Source organism: Sitophilus oryzae, unplaced genomic scaffold (assembly GCF_002938485.1).
Source record: "Sitophilus oryzae breed Bouriz unplaced genomic scaffold, Soryzae_2.0 scaffold_465_pilon_pilon, whole genome shotgun sequence".
NCBI lineage: Eukaryota > Metazoa > Arthropoda > Insecta > Coleoptera > Curculionidae > Sitophilus > Sitophilus oryzae.
In genome coordinates this window covers 3,092,936-3,109,296 of record NW_022147046.1, presented here as the reverse complement: position 1 = coordinate 3,109,296, position 16,361 = coordinate 3,092,936, and the positions used below count along the sequence as shown (strand labels likewise).

At 31.9% G+C, this 16,361-nt stretch overlaps 1 protein-coding gene across 1 annotated transcript; it reads left to right on the top strand.

Moving 5' to 3' along the window:
• The first annotated feature begins 14,249 nt into the window (after positions 1–14,249).
• LOC115885907 (protein GVQW3-like) lies at positions 14,250–14,666 on the top strand. Its single transcript, XM_030904934.1, has one exon. It carries the CDS (start codon positions 14,250–14,252, stop codon positions 14,664–14,666), a length of 417 nt encoding a protein of 138 aa, XP_030760794.1.
• The last annotated feature ends 1,695 nt before the right edge of the window (positions 14,667–16,361 follow it).

Below are 16,361 nucleotides of genomic sequence, written 5' to 3'. Positions count from 1 at the left end.
TGCATTAACACCCCCATATAACAAGGCTAACCAATGCATTAACACCCTCCAAATAACCAGGCTAACCAATGCATTACCACCCTCCAAATAACCAGGCTAACCTAATTGTGCCTAATGACAAAACTTCATTGATTACGCGTCGAAAAATAGTATATAAAACTTATATAAAAACTTATATTTTCGTAGAACCAAAAAAATCCGCAAATTTTATTTCAGAAATTGCTTTAAAATAATCCACACTAACGAATAAGCTACTAGACAGCGTTCAATTTTTGTTGCACTACAGTGATAACTTACTGTTTTAAGTCCCTCCACAATGTCAACTTTATTTCAGAAGAAAATCATATAAAATAATTTTATTGACAACGTCGCAAATTCTATGCGAAGGCCATAGATGACATACCGATGATCGATTAACTGTCAATCGAAAAAGTCATAAAATTGCTGGCTTGAGATGATGTAAATAAATATATTTTCTTAATTTTTATGCTTACCAAGAAGATTCGTTACATTTTTGTGCTTAAATTAGGTCATTCCACGTCTATATAAGGTAATAAAGGGGTCGCACCACTCTGGCACTTTGTGCCATTGTATCGGTTTTTTAATCGCGGTGCGATCCCTTTAGACACACATTTATTAATACTAATATTATTCTGTAAAACTTAATGGGGTCTAATAAAGAAATTTGAATTTGAATTTGAATTTGAATAAAGTGCTAATATGTGATGTTTTTACTGAATCCGTGTAGAAAATTTTACATATTTACTGTCCGTCGCCTGTACCTAAAATACGTTTTTTGCCGCTTTTTAAAGTTAAAACACATTCATCCATCAATTTTTATGCTTAAAAATGTTCAATTTAAGATAATCTGGCAAAAAAATCCCAAAAAAGTGTTTCATGCGTGGGGACCTATTGTGCACCAGAGCCTAAATTGTGTATCATAGTCTTTTCAATTATAAAATATTCTCTTATTTTTAGGTACGATCAAAGATAATTCTACTACGATTCTACTACCTTGTCTTAACTATAATATTATCTGGTACGATTGATGATTCATTGTGGTCAGTGTGTAAGGAGTGGGCGCAACATAGTCTTTTTCAGACGGCTAATTTCTTCTTAGTCACTTTTTAGCCAAAAATTAAAGTCCAAAAAAGGAAATTTAAAAAAAATACTTTTATAGTGCATTTTTATTTAACAAACGATTAAGGACTTAGTAAATATGAAAATAATTTAAAAATTAAGCTTTCTAGAAGAATTTTGTTTTGTTAAAGTTGTACCTTTGTATAGAATTTCGTTTCATTTGGAATAGTTATTTAAAAGTTATATGCAAAAATCTACTTGCAAATTAGTAAAATTTATAATACGGGAGAAAGCTACAATTAAAATATCTACCAGGAAAAATGTGATTATGTCATTGTCAAATTCGATGTCACATTTTGTTTACAAGAATTTGAAGGAACCAAACATGTACCAAATAGAGTTATTAATTATGTATAAAATAATAAAGATTTTCACAACTTCTGAAAAAGTCACGTTGATTAAATAGCGTTTTGCTAGAAACAGTATTTCCGCTGTGTTAGATATGTTCGCAGCTTAATCTCCGGGAAGCCTATAACGAATAAGTCAACAGTTTAAAGAATAAATCGGAGGTTTGAAACTAAAACGTTTAGGTATTCAGCACATAGAAATATGAAGACAAAAATAATAATTAAACAGGAAGAAAATAACAATGACTTGAATATTCTTTATAACGATGAAAAGAAAAATATTGACAAAAACCATTTTGGGCGGAAATAATGGTGGTATATTTAATTGGTATACTCTTTTACAAAGATTTAAATAGTTTTCTTTTTGTAAACAAATGGGATTGAAATATTATTTTTACTACCTGTACATTTTGTACATATTATGTTGCTATAAAAAAATATATAATGTCGATATTCCATGGGTATAGTGATAAATGATGTCTAAATTATAAGAAAGTGCATTTTCTACAAAAACTTGAAGATATACATAAAAAATGGCATAATACAATTTGATATACAATTAAATTGTGCATCTGATTCGCTTAAAATACAGGGTGTTCTATTTAAATTAAACAAGTTATTGCTGTTGAAAACTAATAATTATTTAATATAATTTTTGGACACTCTGTATAAGGTAGTATAATTTTTACTATTGCAACACAATATCTGATCAATAGATAATATTCAGTTAATATTTAGTATTAAAAACTTGCATACCCTTGGAGAAATGAAGCCTTAAAATTTTTACTGCAATTTCATAAAATTGAAAATATTTCAAAAACGATAAGGTTTAAGTGTAATAAACCGTAATCAAATTTACCTTTATTTCAATCGTAGAATCTAAAAATAGAACAATACACAGGATGTTCCATTTACAAAAATACAATTATAACCATAATATTTCTTACTTATTTTGGACACTCTGTATCTTGTAAAAATATTCTTAAATTACAGCTCTAATAGTCCTTCAACCAACCCAAAACTTACAATACTACTTACATAAAATGCTTTCCTCTGATAAAGAGTGACAGGAAAAATAAACCAAAAAGCGATCTGACCAGGTCGGCAGAAAGGCAGGATGACGTGCCAACTGCCGAAAAAAAACGACAAAAAAGAAAACCGAGAGAGGTAAAAGGTCTGGCAAATAAAATAAAACAAACTTAACTGTTCTGAGGGGAGGACTAGAGCTGCGAGGCCGATGGCGGAATGTCAATGTCATGCAGAGAAGCAATTTCGGCGGAACAGGAGCATTGAAAAACCATTTTCGCGACCGTGTTTGTTCATTTCTGGCTATCATTCGTCCCGGGCACCATGTTAGGATCTGCTTTTAAAATCAATTATTTACGGAGTTATATGCCTTCGGGTCGGGAATAAAGGAGATCTTTCGGATATGTGTGAGAGTTTATAAAAAGAAAATACTTTATAATTGTAATTCCGTATGGAATGTATTAACTGTGTTCATCATTTTTTTACATTTGTAAATGCTTTCATAAAATTTAGTTTTCCAATTTGAAACTAAAATTAATACAAACATTTTTTACAATGTATTTTAAGAGCTTAGAAAACATTATAATAATATTAGTATTTTAATAAAGCACGCTTTTAGATGTTTCAAAAAACTTTTAATAAGAGTAACTTTAACTCTACATATATGTTTCGGCTTGTTAGGCCTTTTTCAAGAGTTTTTTAAGAACTAATCGTCTAACTACACTGTAACTATATATATATTTGCTATGGGGGTGGGTTCAGAGAGTTTACAATAGGGGTAATAAAAAATGTGTTTTTGAAATCCTTGTTGGTCGTTAACATTATTTTCGTTTTTAACAGATTTTAGTATTTCTAACTGTTCAATGTAATTTAAGCGTCTACCTTTTGTTTCTCTGTGTAGTAACTTAATTGAGTTTTCATTAATTTTGTGATTTTTGAACCCACCCCCATAGCAAATATATATATATATATATATATATATATATATATATATATATATATATATATATATATATATATATATATATAACTGTAACTATATATATATATATATATATATATATATATATATATATATATATATATATATATATATATATATATATATATATATAGTTACAGTGTAGTTAGACGATTAGTTCTTAAAAAACTCTTGAAAAAGGCCTAACAAGCCGAAACATATATGTAGAGTTAAAGTTACTCTTATTAAAAGTTTTTTGAAACATCTAAAAGCGTGCTTTATTAAAATACTAATATTTCAACGATGTTTCACAAGGAACCAACCACAGCTTCAGTACAATTTATTATAATAATTGCTCCCGTATATAGCGTTTAACGCTGTGGTAGTAGCAATGTACAGCTTGCCTTGATAGAGCATGGTCGGTATACAAGGAAGGTAATGTGGCTAGCACTACGCTTCAACCGCCTATTATTACCTCAGGATTTTAAATCCCAAGTACTCATTTAAGGCTGAGTCGTCCTAGGTACCCAAACCTTTTTTATTTTATTAAAAATAGTCGGCTCATGAATTGCCGGCTGTAGGATTCGAACCCACAACCTTTAGATTGGTAGACGATAGCTGTACCTATACGCCACCGGGCACCATCACACTTATAAGATCTTAGAAAACATCATTGCAATTAATAGAAACCAATATTTTAATAAGTTCAATGCGTATCAAAAGTACATATATTTTTTTTATTGACTGATGTTACATGCATACAATGTCAGTACTAATTTCAATTTCAAATAGCAATTATAGCGACAAGGGCTGCTGATGGAATGCCATAGGGATCTATTTAAGACAATGGTTATAGGGAAGGTGCATTTGTGTTTACACGACTATGCAATACCAAGAGGAGTAGGGAAAGGGTTAATGGGGTGGAAGACCGAAACCGCTTTGTATTACTACTGTTTCAGACGAGAAGGGTGTGAACACTTGAATTAACTGACATAAAAGGAGAAAAGAAATGTTACAGTAATGTATTAATAGAGAAAATTAAGCTCAATATATATTATACAAATGATATAGTAAACTACAGCGGTCTTTAATTTCATTAGTCTGTCAAAAATTGATGATGCATTGACGTCTTACAAAGCCCGCTAAAATAGTTTCCGTAAATGTAGTTTCAAAATAAGAAAAGAAAGATTTGGTTAATAGTAAAAAATGTCTATATCTATGTGGCCGATTCATCTCTCCAAAAAATCCTATTTGGGTATTTCGTCACTGCAAGAAAAGAGAGAGAGAGAAAGAGAGAGAGGTATTGATTTATAGAGCGCGTCAACAGCGAGAGTTTTTTAGCGCTCAATAATAAGCTTTATTTAATATGGAGTTATTTTAAATTATTTTAAGTTAGAAATTAAGGGCGCGAAAATATTCTCATAGGTAACAGCATTAAAGAATCTAGACCTATGGGAGGTAACAGGTAAGCATTATAAAAGAATGTGTCTCATTGACATTAACTTATTGCAGAAGGTGCATTTCGGAGGGGGTTCATTTCTGATAATATATGATTTGGTAAGATATGAGTGTCCTGTGAGTGTTCTAACAACTTTACAGAAAGATCCGCATTCAAGAGAATATATATTTTGTTACAGATGAAGAAGTTTATTAGTTCCCTCGAGGATGTCCCATTCATTTTGAAGTATACTGAAGAACTGCAAGAAAATCTACAAAATAAAATAGTTATTTTTTGTAAACACTTCTGCGTTAATCCCAAACGGAAACTACTTGTCAGAAGTTAGGTTTACAGTTATACAAATTTGCGAACAAAAACGAACAAAAAAATGCTTAACGTTTCGGAAAGTTTATCTCTTTCCGTCGTCGGAAGCAAAAAAATATAAAGAATAAAGAAAAAAAAACTATTTAAAATATTTAAATTCAACTATTCGAGAACACTTTAGTTTTTTAAAACAGAAACGTCTTCCGTTTGACCAGCGGATCTGAAGCTACGGAAGGAATGCGAGAAAAAAAAATCGATATTGCCACGTTTATCTATAAAATTGCAAAATTGCCAGACATGAACTATAAGTTTAATATATTTTTATTATATATAATGTGTTTAGCATATATTCTGACGTGTATTACTAAGGAATTTTAACGTAGTTCATATTGTTGGATATGTTTTATTTAATAACTTATTTCTTTCATTCTGTATAATCTGCTTATTACGAAAGGTGAAGATATTTCAACGATATCATTGGCAAACCGGCATCGCCGCGCATGGCTGCCTATTCATCGAATATGATTGGCGAGAGTACGTCACAGGATTTGTTACCACGCGGTTGCCATGGCTTTTACGCCTTTCCTATTCGCTAGCCTTATCCCCAACTTCACGGTTACTTCTGAAAAGAGTAGAAATATTGAATACTATTGAAATATCCAGTGGTGGTGTCATTCTTTTGATCATTATTAATTTCTTTCATTATTTTATACCGGTTATCCTAAACTTTATTCCTATATTTTTCGTATATTTAATAGTTAAAATGTGTTTTATTGTTTTGTTATCTTGTTATAATGTTTTTCGTTCGTAGTTTTTAATTATTAATATTAAGTTTGATCGTATATTTTTGTTTTAAAATGAATAAATTTGTTAAGGGTAAGACGCTACATAGCCAGGACAAGAGAAATAATAGCTAATTTATAGGTAAGTAGAATAATAATAATATAATTATTAGAATAATAAAATTAAATATTGGCTAAAATGAAAAGCACCACATTTTACCTAGATATTTTAACTAAACTAAAATAAATGTAAATAAACGTGGATGAAATTTCATTTGGTTTATTTCCTTGTGTTCATAACAGGGTTTGCGACGAAGAAGCTAGAGAGAGTTCGCTTAAGTTGCCGCTTAAACGTAAACTTGAGCGGATATCTCTTTATACCGGAGTTAGCGTATCGGATATAAAAAAATTCACACAGAAGATAAAAAAAGACTGGAAACTAACCCCGATAAAATGATATCCAGCACTAGAAAGACACGGCTACGTGAGCTCGACGACTTTGATTTCCAAGTGGTCAGGAATTTGATAAATAGATTTTATCTCGAATTCAAAGTCGTCCCCACAATTAGAAAGCTTTTGCAAAAATTGCAGGAAGAATCGAATTTTCCTTTGGCAGGAACACGCTTAGGGGGTTATTAAAATCAAATGTATTTTTTTGGCGTAAATGTCAAAATAACAGATAAATATTAATGGAGCGGCCCATTATATTGCAGAGAGAGATATATAAATATATACGCGAAATTCGAAAATATCGCCAAGTATTATCTATTTGGATGAAACATGGGTAGACAATGACCTAACCTTTAAAAAGTGCTGGCGGAGCGATACCATATCTGGTGTAATAGGCAATATTGGATCTACTGGTGAGTAAAATTAAGTTTTGTTTGCGCTTCCAAAGTTAACTATTTTCAAGATTTTTTTTTGCTGGAAATAGTTATATCTAAAATTATGTATTGTAGAAAAAAATATAGTTAGTACAGATATATAAATAAATATACCTCAAGATATACCTCATAAATAAATAATAAATAATATACCTCATAAATAAATATACCTCATCTGCTGATGATGTTAACATGATTAGCGAAACGTGCGCCCAGTGTAAAAGTAAATGTGTTTTGGTGTATTGTGCTGATTTAGTGTTTTATTTTGCTGTGTAACACCAAAGGTTCCAACCTCCAGCTGTAATTATTTCTTATATTATATTAACAACACATAATAATAAAATTATTCAAAATATTTAAGGGAGTTTTAATAAAAGCTTTTAGTGTGTTTATCTGCTAACTCAACAGTAACGATTCAAACAGGATAAAGTTTTTTGAAAAAAAATTATTAATCTGAATATTATATTTATGATACACATTATTTTCATAAAACACCGTACGCCCATGCCTATTTTATGAATGAAATTGGGCGTGTCTTGTTTACAACTGCGTTCCCCTGCCGATACCCCGTAGCTACAGATCCATTGGTCACACTATACAAAAACCGTTGACGTTCTGTTAAAATGACAGTATATCAAGTTAAACTTCAAAATTAACAATTACTACTTGATAACAATTACTTAATAAGGTAAACCAAAAAGCCCCAAACTTCCTGTATGATTATTTTTAATTTTTACGTATGTTATGTTTATTTATGTTATGTTCTTTAAAATCAAAGAAGCGATTGCCATACATTACTAACATCTAGACATGCATGAGCAATACATTTGTTTTTATTAGATTGAATTAAAAAAGCCTCTTTTATTTTTCTTTTAGAAGCTATCGCTTCTTTCATTATAATTTTGGCGTTATTAAAATTTATTCTGTGCCCTGTGTCCCATGAATGCTGACAAATCTTAGATTTGTAGAAATCTCCCTTTCTTAAATAATCTTTATGTTCTTTAATTCGAGCATTTAAGGGTCTAGATGTTTCACCAATGTAAAATTTATCGCATTCACATTATTTATTATTATTTTATTCGCGTCATTGTCATGCACTGAAATGTATTTTATATGCATTTGAATATTGTAGCGAAACACCACGCCTTAATCGAGTTGTGCTGAAATTGTTGGATGAAAATCTTGTTGACATTACAACGTAAAAAAATATTTTTTATCAGTATTGGCCATAATTTTTTTTTTATTTATGAAAAAAACACTTTTAAAACTAAGCAAACAAACAAAATAGTAAAAACTTATCAAATACTTAAAAGAAAATAAAGTAATTCAAGTAGAAACTTCAAAAGAGCAATGAAATCAGATAAATAAAATTGCGTTTATCTCATCAAGGAGATAAAAATCTACAGAATATAAAGAGACAACTTTTAATACACAGTTTTACTAACAAGAAAGTGAAGGTCAGTGACGCACATATTTTTTATTAGAAAATTATTCCAGTCCATATGCACATTACCAGACTGGTTTAACAAAAATCAACCACATATACAGGCTTTATTGAAACAAAACCATAGAGCACATCAAGCAGTTACTACAAATCCACACAATCCAAGGCTGATGGGCAACTTTAAAGCAGGCAACAACACGCTTCGAAGAAACCTGTGACATCTAAAGGATAACTGTGGTCGCAAAAAGCGATTCAGAGTTCAAGATTCAAGAGTACACCGCGCATCACGACTATTGTAAATTCTTTGAGACTGTAAAAGAAGTATACGGCCCAACTAAGAACAAAATCTGCCCAATCAAGGCACAAAACGGTGAACTTCTAAAAAAGGAAGAACAAATCAGAAATCGCTGGAAGAGCCTTACAGCCATACCAAGACAACATCCCCAATATTGAACGCAATATCTCAGTATAACAGCATCGATGTATTAGATATCCCAATAACGGAAGAGGAAATAAAGGCCTCCATAAAGAAACTTAAAAACAACAAATCGGCTGGCTGGGACACGACTCCAGCGGAAATCTATAAGTGTACAAGTAAAGAACTTATTCGTCATCTTAAAGCCCTTTTCGATGTCACATGGAAAAGCGGCGAGGTACTTCAGGACTTTTGTAACGCGAATATAGTTAATATATATAAAAACAAGGAAGTGCATTAGATTGCGGAAACTACCGGGGAATTGCACTACTGGCTATAGGAGCAAAAATTCTTGCAAAAATATTGTAAACCGCCTGCACCCACATATAGAAAAAATCATCCCAGAATCGTAAACGGGCTTTCGCACCAACCGCAGTACCGTTGATTCTTTTTTGTCAGTACAGGAGAAAGTAAAGGAGCAGCAGAGCAAAATTTATGTTGCATTCGCATCGACCTAACAAAAAACTTCGACTCTGTAAACAGGGATGCACTTTCGGCAATTATGCAAAACGTCGGAGTACCCAACAAATTTCTTACAGTGTGTAAAAGCCTCCATAACAACAAGTCGAGAATGTCACATCATGCCTGGACGAACCCTTCCTTACAAATACAGGAGTTAAGCAGGGATATCTTAGCTCCTCTCCTATTCAACATATTTATGGCTGCACTCTCTATTATAGTAGACAGCAGACTGCAGGAAAGAGGAGTGGGTGTTAGATACAGGTCTGACGGCGCGGCGCACAGTGGAACGAGCTTATGGGAGCTGTTGGACATGAGGTTTTCTTCTCAACACTTTTAATCCAAAAGACGAAAAAATGATTTTTATATACCGTAATAATGTATAAACAGAACAATTTTAAATTTTAATGAAAGAAAGTGGTTGGCTCATTACAAACAATCTACAGGGTGACCTAAAAATATAGTATGTTTTGGAAAAATCTTACAAGTTTTAAATGCTTATAAACTTTGCCAAACTGTCGTGGAATGTTTTAGTTTTGATCTTTTTAAAAAGAAATAGCTTTAGATTTTACCACTGAAATCTAAGACTACTGATACCGTGTTATAAAAATATGGTAATTAAGGGCTTACATATATTTTCCTATTTAATATAACTTTGCTAATATCTTCGATTTGAAAGAAGATATCAAGATGCGGTTTTCACTGACTTTTTAAGCTTTCATTACTCTTTACTATCAGCTAAAATGACATATACCATCGCATTTATTTTTTTTTTTTTGAAAAAACGCGCAATGTTTGTTAATTTGTAAGACAGCGCCCCCTAGCATCTACGTTCAAAAGCTTACTATTATTGTTTATATGGTATAATATAGAGTAGGAAACGGTATTTTAAACGAGCCCCCGTTAGTTGAATTCCGTCGATCCAGTCCGGAATTATTAATATTTAAATAAAGATAGATCTAACCTTCCCCCACCACTTTATTTTGGCAGATAGGGGAAAATGGTTCTAACAAAAAATATTCAGAATTTACTGAAGATTATGAAGCTATTATTTATAGTACCCCTTATCTAGGCAAAGTTGTGTAAAAACTCCATTTTCTTATTTTTTTATAGCAGTGGCGCCCTCTAGCGGCCATTCTACAAATTTGAAAATAATTTCCAGCATTTTCTCATGGTCTCTTTAGTTATGAATATTTTTTTTCCGCAAGCCTCACGGCTAATACTTTCCGAGATATAGCCGAGAGCTATTCTTAGTGGGACACCCTGTACAATAACTTTATTATAAGCAAAGAATATAACAGTAAATCAACGCACTAGAATATTTTTATTACAAACAAAAAACCTCAACACTGCACCTTAACCCTCTTTCTTTTTCCAATAGTTTATAAGTTTTCCATATATTTGTAGCACCCTGTATCTGTTTTTGATTTTAGCGTCATTTTGTATTTATTCAATTAATAATTAAATATTAATAAATTTATAAAAAATAAAGATAATTTGACTCTAAAAATGTTAAATTAATTTATTGGAATTGAAAAGGTTTTTGATTTTAGTATAGCATGTATTAGTAATATATTAAATGGAAATTTTTAGAGGGGGGCAAGCTGGGGCAAGATGTTAAATTAGTTTCGTTATTAGAAAGGCTTAATCTACCTTGTGATATATATAAAGTCTTGGCCAACTTTGGCCATTTTTTTATTTTTCTACATACACATTTTTTTGCTACTAAATATAGTATTTAGCAGCAAAAAAATGTTTATGTGTCTCTTATATACAATTGTTCTCCCAAACTTTTGTGACTATATATATCTTTTATTTTAAAGTGAAAACAATCGTTTGCACTAATATGTATAGTTAAAAAAAATTATTAATGTCTTTGCCAGTTTTTATAAAACTAGGTTGTTTCACAAGAAATGAATACCATAATTAAGTCAATGTAATATCTTCATTTGAAACTTTTCAAACAGACATATAATTAAAAATATTTTTTTGAGTTGGATAAAATATAACGGTCTGGACTTTAAGTAATTCAAATCTTCTACCAAAATTATTTAATTTAAAATTTTATTTTTAAGTCAATGTCCAACATTTTATATTGGGTCTTTCCACCGTGCGGCGCGGCGGCCTGTTCAACATAAAAATAAGATAAGATACGAAGCTTTGTGCCTTAAGGTTTTTCATTTTCTTCAGGGTTTTCTATAATCATGACTTGAGCACAAAAACGAAACTTGCAATATACCGAGCAATAATAATCGACACCATATTATATGGAAACGAAACCTGGGTGCCGTACCGCCAGCACACGAGCGCATTAAACAAGTTGCAACAGAGACATCTTAGATAACTGTTAAGAATTAAATGGTACCACCATGTCTCAAATGTATCAGTCCTTCAAAAAGCAAGCTGCGAAAGAGAATAAATTTAATTTTATTCTCTTACGCATTCAAACTGTTTTATCTTTCACCTTAATTACCAAACAAGGAGACAATAAAGCAATCGTTTACAACTTTTTTACCCCTCAAGCAAGCGAATTGTCCCTGTTTTATGCGTCCCAAATGTGTCACAAATAAGCAACTTTTTTTTTAATTACACGCCCTCTCGAAAAATTACCTTATTTATCCGCAAGAGGGATCTTAATGCCGCTAAGACACTTTGTACGCGTTTAACTGCCCCTAATGCCGGAATTTAAGAGCTCGCTTTTTGAATTAATTTTTTCAAGTCGGGCTGTTAATATACCTTCTTCGTTGCGCTACACAGAAAAAAAAATGTTAGCGTACTGAAATCAGATACTTTCTACAAGAGTACATACTTCATAATTTATTCAATTTATTCAGAGAATAGAAAAATAAATTTAATCTACAGAAGAAAGAGATAATTTTTCGTTTCGACATTTGTCACTGTAAATGGGTTGTTCATTGTTCAGCCTAGTAGTATAAGAAACTATTTACTTTTAGTCTTACTGACTAAGCTAGGAACCAAAAAAAGGTAAACTTCAAAATATTAAAATGTTTAAACTTGGCTCATGCATCCGAATTTTGGACGTTTTAAGAGACAAAATGACGTGAAAAATTATAAAACATTTTTATTTAACATTTTCATGTATCCAAATACCGTATGATCGAAAAAAAGCGTCCAGTTGGCTTGTAAATGTCGATCGATGACATTCCCCATATAATTTTACATATAAAATGACAGCGATCTTCATTTCATAGCTATCGCTGACGCCGTTTTTTTTTTCAATCATATTGTATTTTTTTGAAAAATTCGGTAAATTTTATGTAGGTATTTAGTTATCAGATAATATCTGCTTTGTCTGTTCCACAAAATTTTAATGAACAAGTCATCACCCCATATCTTTACGAGTAAATTCGGTTTCGCACAGACATCCATAATATTAACATTAGATTTAAGGGAAAGCTAACAATTCCGAGTCACAATACTACTTTGTATAAACGACCCTTTTCTTATTTAATCGCAAAATACTTAAACGACTTCTCCGAAAATATTAACGGGATGTCTAGTGCTACATTTAAGAGAATTGTTCTTCGGCACATGGTAAGATAGCATAAATAAATGGATTATAATTGTAATGACCATGTTCAATGTTAAATTTGCTTGTATTATTTTGTATTTTTGTTACTATATTTCTCTTTTACAAAAATTTTATTGTATTTCATGCCGTAAATAAATGTAGATATTTTTATACTGTTTATGCAATTTTAAGTTTACATATTTCTAGATTTACTTAAGATTTAGTTTCATTAATTTGTATTATTGTTAACAAATATTTTCTTCTCTTTGGGTTAGTTGAACAGAGGGCAGATATCTAATCTGCTCAACTGAACCTCGTTCTTTTGTACACTTATATTACTTTTTATTCTTTCTTCTATAATTATATATTGCACAGTTGTACAACTAAAGTCCTTTATTATTATTATAAAATGTCCGAACTACGGATAATCATTAAAGTTTTTTTTTTAACTTTTTTATGCACTAAAATTAGGCGTTGGTTTCACCTTAATGTCATTTAGTTGCCATTTCTTTTAATTCGTACTTGATTACGCTTGTTTTCATATTTTATCTTGTTTTGCGTTGTTTGCCTTTTCTTGTTGTTTGTATTTAGTTTATATTGTTTGGGTCAATTTTCATATAGCAACGAAGGTGTTTCATATAGCAACTACTGTAGCAATTACGTCCAGCACCATGACTATAGGTTGGTACATGTTTGAGCAAGCAAATTATTGAACTTTTCTTCTTTAGTCAACTGAATCGAACGAACTAAGAACTATCCCAATTTCTAAGAGAGGTATTGCCAATTTGCTGAAATGACATTATTTAATATTATTGGAATTTGTTATACTAAATAAGCAGTCTTTATTGCAAACAATAATAACACCTTTAGCAATCCAAGTATGGACATTTTTACAATATAGCAACCACAAAAAGTATTAGTGCCTGGTACGTAAAGTGGACAACCTTCCAAGTCTGTTACTTATTGATAAATGCCTGGCTCTAACAGGGTTGCAAAATTTCAAAATAAAAAATAGAGCACGGGAGGGTAAAATAGCGCCATGAGCGAAACATTTTTTGAAAGTTCTCTCAAATGTTGTCAAGAATTGACCAAAAAGTTATGCAGTTGTTATGGGGATGATGGTCTTTCTCACCAACGATTTCCTACGAAAATATATTTTAAAACAAGCTAACTTATCCAGGGTTCAGCAATAGTTAATCGGGCATCTGAAGCTAAGAGCTAGGAGCTACAGATGCCAAGATGCTCAAAACTATTATTATGAGGATGGTCTGAAAAGTTTCCAACCTCAACGTGAAGAAGGTAGCACTCGTAGATAAAAGCTAGTGAATTTTCATTGTTCATCTGTTGACAGTTATTCACCAAAGTTTCAACCATTTTGGATGCGCAGTTGTTATGTAACAGTCGTTTGAGTGAGTTGATCTGAGTGTTTATGTGAAAATGGACAAAATCGAGTATCGAGCTGTCATTAAATATCTGCTTTTGAAAGGCAATACGCCCACAAAAATTAAACATGAATTGGATTCTGTGTATGGGAACTCAGCACCATCATTTACCACAGTGAAATTTTGGGCAGCTGAATTTAAACGTGGCCGTAAGAGCTTGGGAGACGATGAACGTTCGCAACGTCCAAAAACTGCAACTACCGACGATAACATCGCCAAAGTTCACCAAATGGTGCTAGACGACCGCCGAATTAAAGTGAGAGAAATAGCAGAGGTTATGAACATATCAAAAGAACGTGTTTGTTACATATTAAATCAAGATTTAGGCATGAGAAAGCTGTCCGCACCCTGGGTGCCGCGTTTGCTCACGTGTTCGAATGAACATTTCCAACGCTATGTTGGTGCAGTTTAGGTGCAATAAATCCGAGTTTTGGCGTCGATTAATTACTGTAGATGAAAATTGGATACACCACTATTCACCAGAAACAAAAATACAGTCCAAACAGTGGACGGCAAAGGGAGAACCGGCTCCAGAAAAAAGCAAAAACTGTTATTTCGGCTGAGAAAGTGATGGCTACTGTTTTTTGGGATAGTGATGAAGTTATTTTAATTGATTATCTTCAAAAAGGAAAAACCATCACAGGAGCATACTACGCATCATTACTTGACAAGGTAAAAGCAGAACTTGCGTAAAAACGGCCACATTTACAGAAAAAGAAAATACTGTTTCACCAAGATAACGCACCGTCTCACATCAGCGTTTGCCATGGCGAAAATCCACGAATTACGGTTTGAACTGCTTGACCATCCGCCTTACTTAACAGATCTAGCCCCTAGCGACTTCTTTTTGTCTCTCATTTGAAAATTACACTCGGAGGACAGAGATTTTCGTCAAATGAAGAGGCAATCACCTTCGTGAACCACTATTTTGCAGAGAAAAACGCCGAGTACTATTTGGACGGGTTACAGAGATGGGAGCATCGCTGGGAAAAGTGTGTAGAGTTACAAGGGGGCTATATTGAAAAATAAGAAAAAAAATTCAGAAAAAATGTTTTCTATCTTTGTTAGGTCGGAAACTTTTCAGACCACCCTCGTATAAGTAAATATAAATCAGCCAAACATGTTTATCGCATCCATAAATATTTCTTTTCTGTGAGAACAAGTAGACATGACACATTGTTCACAGATTAACAATTTTATTAAACATATCATACATTGTGCGATAGACGATTATTTTTTAGGTTTTGAGTTTGGTGTGTAAAAAATAACTTTTTCAATACGTGAGAGAATTCATTCAATACAGTACGATCAAAATGGGAACTATTCTGTAGTAGTTGGCAACCCTACTTTAATATTATAAGGTCGATAGTTTTAGAATTCAGAAACGTTGTGGAAGAAAATTAAAATTAAAATTTTACAATTACCATATTTTTTCATGATTGTCTGCCACTTTAATACTATTGTTTAAAAAGGACTGTCTCTCAGTGTAGATAGCTCGGTGATAAGTTTTTTTTAATTCGTAGTTAAGTAGCTCGTAAATTCTCGGTCTTAATACAAGAAAGAGCTTTACGAGGGTTTAATTTTTTATTCTGCCTAGTCAGAAGGTGCATCTGCAAGTAAAATTTAAAGGGAACTTTGGCTTAAGATGACAAAAAATAGTACCAGCTACCTTTTAGTATAATATATTGTATAAGTACTCTCATTAAATATGTTATATGGATAATTCTAATTTAATCCCAGAAAGGATATTTTAAAATCAAATAATTTAAAAAATGTTTAGCACTTGTTATACCAGGTGATGCATCAGCGCCGGAAACATAGGAAATCCCGTGCAAATTTTGAACTACATATGCAAATAATGGCTACCCTATTTATTTTACAGCAAAGTCGTACAACAGGTTTTTTAAAGGTCAGCATTATGCTAAATACATATACCAAACTTGAACAATTTTGGAAAAGCCGATTTGAACTAATCGAACTAATCTGAATTTTGTCAAATTTTGTCACCACCAAGTTGTATTTTCTAAATGTTAGGCACTGTTAGGTTTTTGCCATATTCGAACAAGCTTTACAGATAATAGAAGGATAACCTACAAAAAGAAATGAG

Bases quoted from the DNA above. Each gene is read 5' to 3' on its own strand.
- LOC115885907 (XM_030904934.1), top strand. From the start codon at position 14,250: ATGGACAAAATCGAGTATCGAGCTGTCATTAAATATCTGCTTTTGAAA.